At 43.2% G+C, this 6,000-nt stretch overlaps 1 protein-coding gene across 4 annotated transcripts in view; it reads right to left on the bottom strand.

Moving 5' to 3' along the window:
• Positions 1–3,669: 3,669 nt before the first annotated feature.
• The window catches only part of TTC39A (tetratricopeptide repeat domain 39A), a 45,480-nt gene continuing 43,149 nt past the window's right edge, over positions 3,670–6,000 (bottom strand). For all 4 annotated transcript variants that reach the window (XM_061451248.1, XM_061451249.1, XM_061451247.1 and 1 more), the window contains one exon: positions 3,670–4,269. In XM_061451248.1, the coding sequence (XP_061307232.1) occupies positions 4,149–4,269 (121 nt within the window). In that variant the 3' untranslated portion in view covers positions 3,670–4,148. The remainder of the gene's footprint in view (positions 4,270–6,000) is intronic.

The following is a 6,000-nucleotide window of genomic DNA, read 5'->3' as shown; positions in this document are numbered from 1 at the left end:
CAAAGCAAGCCTAGATAGCATCTGCAAAAAATACTCTCTGATGATAAATCATTCCATTAAAATACTTGCCAATACACGCTTTGCATAGGATCCATCACAAAAAGGTATTTGCAGAACATAATGAGAAAAGCAGCAAGTTCGGTTCCAGGCTGTTCAGGTTTTCAAAGCTCCTTCGTCAGTGACGTTTCCAACCATTAACCATCTTCCTGCACAGCAGTAAACAACATGACTCACCTCTTTATCTTCTCGTCTTCCTCCCAAAGGAGGAACCACGTGGAACGCGTTGTTTTGGTCATTTCATATACGCTGGCTTTGCTGCTGTGTTCTTGTGCTTGAGAAGATGAAGAAACCCATCTCGCAGGTGGGACTGAAGGCTGAGGGTGTTGTGTTTGAACTCCTGGGAGTGTTTCTGCATTCTGGGGCTGACCTCTAGGAAAGCCTTGTTTCACACAGGGGAGCATGACCTGATGCTTCTGCTGGGCTGCAGGCATGCAAGCTGTCAAAGCTGTCACCCCAGTAGGTCTTGGATGCAGGCCACAGATCAACTGGAAATACTGAGGCACTCGATATAGAATTTAATGCCAAAACCAGTGTGAAATGGGAGGAAATGATTGATATGATCCTGTTCCTGTTCAGTGCTACTGTATTTTATAAAAGGCAAAGCTTCCTAAGCCAAGTTTTGCATGCTGTCTCACTGCAGTGTAAACAACCTGAGGCACTGTCAGAACGGGACAGTCTTTAGACTAACCATCCATGACAATGCATTAATTGCAGATCGCAACAGAACTGCCTATCAGTAACAAATCAAAGCACGCTCCTGTGATGTTGGTTTAGTTGAGCAATCAGAAGTGGGTGTTTCCCACTTACTTGTTCCCATTATATTTGTGACTTCATTAAAATCTCTTCTAATCATCAAGACCTGTGACCAGGTTCAGCTTCAGCCCACTGTTCTTCACCCAGTGTTACTTACAGGAGCTAGGTGTTGATGTAATTACACCTTGTTAGACCTCAAGCATAAGCCACTGGCTTTCCAACTCATCTCCTCCCTCCAGTTTAATGAGACACCATACATACATGGATTCCATGTATCAGATCTGATGATAAAAGCGATGCTCATTTTAGCGCTTTTCCCTTCCTGGCCATTACCACTTCCAGGTGATGTGATATCACATGGGGCACGATGGCAATTGCTGCAGACATACAGGAAACAGGGATAAAGAAGTACAGTTTATAAGTTTTACAGTAAAGGTCCTACCGAGTGCAGACACCTATTTGCTGCTGTATGAGTTAGTAGTTTGCCTTTGGTTCACTCCTCTGGCTTTGTTGAGGACTGAGAAGAGTTGATACCAGCAATCACTGGCCAATGCTTCATACACACAGTGGGTTTCTCTAGCATTAGTCAGACAATTCAGTGTTTGAAAGCAGAAGGAAGTGCTCCTTTTGCAAATGAGGTGTTGACTATACCCATCTGAAGCAGTATTTACACTTCCTGAATCTTAGGCCATGCTGAAAGTCCTTGACTTGTGATTCCATCGGAGTATCCGCTACCTTCTGGGTAGGTGAATACACTGAAATGCCGAAGCTGTTTGAGAACATGCACCAATAGGGCTTCCCCTAATTGTCTCTGTTGGGACTCAGACCGATGAAGCAATTTCCCATTCTGGAGAGCTGCTTCAGGCAGAGTGCGGAAGCTTCAGGAGAAGCTATGGAAAAGCAAGCCCAGAATGGAAAAACAAGCCCAGACTGACACCACTGAGGTTTTGATCCCTGCCACGGAAGAGCATCAATATGAAGAAGTATGCTGATGAACAGAGAGTAATGGTGGGCAATTCTAAATGCAACATAGAAAAACAGATGCAGCAACAACGTACCAGACCTTCCATTCATCCTTTAGCATTTTCCGTTCATGACTTCAGAATAGTACAGTCCATAAATCCTTGTTGTTACATGAGGAAGGTGACTACTTCCTATTGTTTGGGAACTCAAAAGAGCAAAAGCACGACTACTTGATCATGGCTGATTACAAAATCCTCAGCTGGAGCTGGAGATCAGGTCCATGATACGACTGATGTTTGTGCTTGACCAAAGATGACCATGAAAGCCTTAGTATTTTCATTGCTGCAAAGCACCAGGGAAGTCGACTGCGCATTGCACAGTACATCCTTTGTGCAGTGTATCTAACATCAGGCGAAACTCGGTTGTGGGTGACATTTCAAAGAGCGTTTCAGTGCGGCCTTGGGAGATGAATCTAGTCAGAGGGATTGTTCACTTTCTGCAAAGCACAATTTATGCTGATTTTCATGGCATTGCTTGCTTAAAAGATGCTAAGACTGCCCAAACAGTTAAAAGGGACACAAGTGGAAGAAGAGGCGTTATATGCATGAAATAGAACAAGAATCTTCTTTATTCCATACAAAGAATGCCTGGATCTTTACACTTGAGTGTGGATGTGCAATATGTAAATAGCATCACTTCATACTGAGTTTTATCTGCATTGAGAAATTTATTTGAACTGAATTTCTCTGAGAAAGTCACTTTAAAAAATGCATTCTTCATCTATGATTTTTAGCTTGGGAAGACTTTTATAAAGGGTGTCTATTTTTTGAGACAATGCAAGTTCTCCATGCTGAGGAATAGGTGGTTCTCTCTCCTTGCATATTAATTTGCAATTATAAAACAATACCATTTCCCCAGAGGAGGTAAAAGCAGAGCTATAAACTGTCAATTTGCTGCTGGGGACATTAGAAAGAATATTCACTGTGAGGTACTTAGACAGGAATCTTCCTGACAAACATCTCCATTGGAGAAAACGGGCTGTCAGAAGACCTCCCATCTCCACATATCAGAATGGGTCATGGGGAAGAAGCTCTTTCAAAAGGGAGGTAGAAGTGAGCGCCCAAAACCTGCAGGCATACAAACATGGAGCTAGCCCAGAGAACAGTAAATGTGAGTCAAATGTTACCTATTACATCTGACTTCACCAGTTTAGCAGAAAAGCAGTTGTTCTCCAGCAGTCAGCACTGGGAAGCAGACCCAGCTCACTGCTCTATTCCCAAAGCCCCTTACACAAAAATTCCCCCCAAAGACTAATAACAAGCAAAGAGATAAAGGGCTCTCCTTTAAGAAAGGCAGAGCACTGTGCCAAGGGAGCCTGCTCCAACCCCAGCTTCTTACCACAGGAAACAAGGCCGTGCAATCTCTTTAAGCACGGACTGCTCAAGTTGGGCAAACCTCAGAACAATCGTTTTCCGAAGGGATTGGCTGTCACAGTAACTCCTGTTGCTGTACAGCCAGGGCAACATCGCCATTTCCTAAATGACCTTTGAAGACTTGTGCTTAAAACTCGATATAAACCTCACATCACTTCCTTTCTGCTGAAAGGATGGCTTCCTAAGGACCCCCCATTTTTTACCTTGTCAAAGAAGTGATGCAGTTCTATGCTGCCATCACCTTCCCCCCCACCCTGGATCCTCAGTAAATCATTCAGCCGCTACAAGAAGCGGACTTGACATGAAAACCAAATTAAAGAGGAAGTTAAGACACTTGCAAAAGGGAGACCGTTGTTTCACTCGCAAGTTTCCTACAGAAGCAAAAACGCCACTGGTGAAAGCTGGTAAAGAGGAGCTTTCCACGCACAAGTAGAAATGCTCTGGATTCAGAGCTGTGTCCCTTGCACACCGAGATCTTCTTACACCATTTCAACTAAGCAGGTACTTGGAAAACGTGATGCTTCCTTCTCAACTGTGAGCAGGGCAAATTCAAACCAACCTGTATAGATAACAGATTAAATCGGTGAACTTTAACGTTTGGTTGTTCGCTTTTGACCAATCGTTGCCCTTTACACGGTAGCTTGCTTAGTAAATGCTGTGAATGCACGAAAAAGGCACACATGACTGAAAAATGAATTACACAGACGTAAGTATTCAAGAAGCCGCTGTTGGAAAACCACTCTTTTTCAGGGTTACGGTTGGTTTGGGAAGGTTTTTTGCCACGTTATTACGCTCGATTAATGTTCTATGCATCACCTTGAAGATTTTCAATGATTTGGTTTCTCACCGACTTGAAGGAGAAGGAAAAAAATGATTCTAAAGTGTCAGGAATTTTCTGCACCAACGTTTGCAACGAACAGGACATCAAAGAAGAAAAAGTTACGACACTGCCGAGGCTCCCGAGTGCACTCCATTTTCCGGGGCGGATTTGGCTTGGTGCAGGGCAGCTTGAATCCTGAAGTGTGTTCTTGTTTCCATGGAGTAATTCTTGTAGTTTTGTCTGAAACAAAAGCAGATCCACTCTCATGAATATATATTTTTAAAACATTTTCAAGTATCTGTCTATGATTGTTCTATGCAAAGCAAGTGCAGACAGCAGAAAAGCTGTTCTTCACAGGCTCCTTTGTTGCCTACTCTAAAATACAAGGCATGTGTTCCTAGCCAAACAATGCAGCTCTTTGTTCTTTATTTGTAGTTCCACTGTCTGGCAATTACCAGAGAAATATAGCTTAATAAGAAATTGAATCTGGTCCACTCAATCAAAATACTGAGTCCTTGGTAAATACCTATAACAACCGCTTAGTTTACATTCAGAAATTAGATTTCTCCCCCCCCCCCCCCAAGAATAACTGACAAATCTAAATACAAACATTTTCAGGGTTTTAAAGACCATATTAATAAGATTCATCTTAATTCAGCACACACATTGCAAGGAAATAGAGAAGGGAAGTAGGGGGAATAGAAAGAAAGAGAGAAAGAAGCTGTCCTGAACCAGAACAGGGGAAAAACCCTATCTCCATCCTATGGTTATCAACGATGTGTGCAGGAAATAAGGGCAATCTGCTGCCCTAGAAGCTTGGAAAGAGAAAGTGGGCACACACAAGATGCCGTATCAGCTTCCAAGGAGCAATTCACCAGCCCAGGGAAAGAGTGGCAGGACTTCCCTCACAAACATCTAGCGGCTGACTCAGCACTGTCACCTGCCCACAGCTTCCAGTAGCTATGTCATGGTCTAAAGAGTTACAGAAGCATTAAAAGACTCTATATTTTCATGGAAAAGCTTATATAAAGAAAGAAAACTTGCCCCTAGGACCACATAGAAAGTGCAGATCCTCCTTAATAGGAATTAACATGTCAGCTCCTGCAGGATGGATACAGAATCCAAATACCAAAGAGGATTAGACCACGCTAATTTTCTTTTAGAAGGTATTTGTCATCTTCCCAGAAACATCACATGAAGTATTGAACAGCCTGCATACCTTAAAAGCATTTCAGTTCAGGATTTGTAATTCAAATCAAGCATGGAAGCATGGTATCTGTCACTACAGCAGTCTCTTTGTGAAAACAAGGAATTCCACACCCATCCTACACCAGTTTATAATTTCATGTATGCAACACCCAAGAGGCTGACTGACATAAGGAGGTGACTGGGCTCTGCTGTATGCTGAGAGAAACCCTCTGGAGTTTTTTCTTTAAAGCAAGCAGAATTTGTCACTCAGATGCTGCATTTCTCACCAGCAGGCTGATATTCCTGCTTGTAGCTTGCATTTATACAAACAGAAATATTTCCATGCACGACCAAGCCAGAACTGTTTATCATCTCATTCCACTCCTTCTCCCAGAGCTGAAACAGTCAAGCTAGCAGCAGAACGTGGATTTAGGTCAAGCAAATCAAGCATCATGCACACGCCAAGTGCTGGCCTGCACTCCTGCTAATGGCAAACCTAATTCTGCAGCCCTGAAACCCACCACAGACAACGCGCTCTCCCTCTAGTGGCTTCCAAGGCACTGAGCATTTGTAGCTGAAAGCTCTTAAAACCTCAGCATTTTGATGCAGTGTAACAGGTACAGGTGGAGATGTGAGGGCTGCGCTGTTGTTTATGGCACACTGAAATAGGGATGATGTCCGTGGTGGTGTGGTTTACTTCTTTATCTGCAGATCATTACAGTTTCCAGGAGTTCTTTGAGCACAGCAAGTCTGAGTGTTTGCTTTGCATATGCTGGGTAACAA

Source organism: Pezoporus flaviventris, unplaced genomic scaffold (genome assembly GCF_033815535.1).
Source record: "Pezoporus flaviventris isolate CSIRO_AGI_PZ_B2104156 unplaced genomic scaffold, CSIRO_AGI_Pfla_v1 ptg000013l, whole genome shotgun sequence".
NCBI classification, from domain to species: domain Eukaryota; kingdom Metazoa; phylum Chordata; class Aves; order Psittaciformes; family Psittacidae; genus Pezoporus; species Pezoporus flaviventris.
This window is presented reverse-complemented; position numbering and strand designations above follow the sequence as displayed.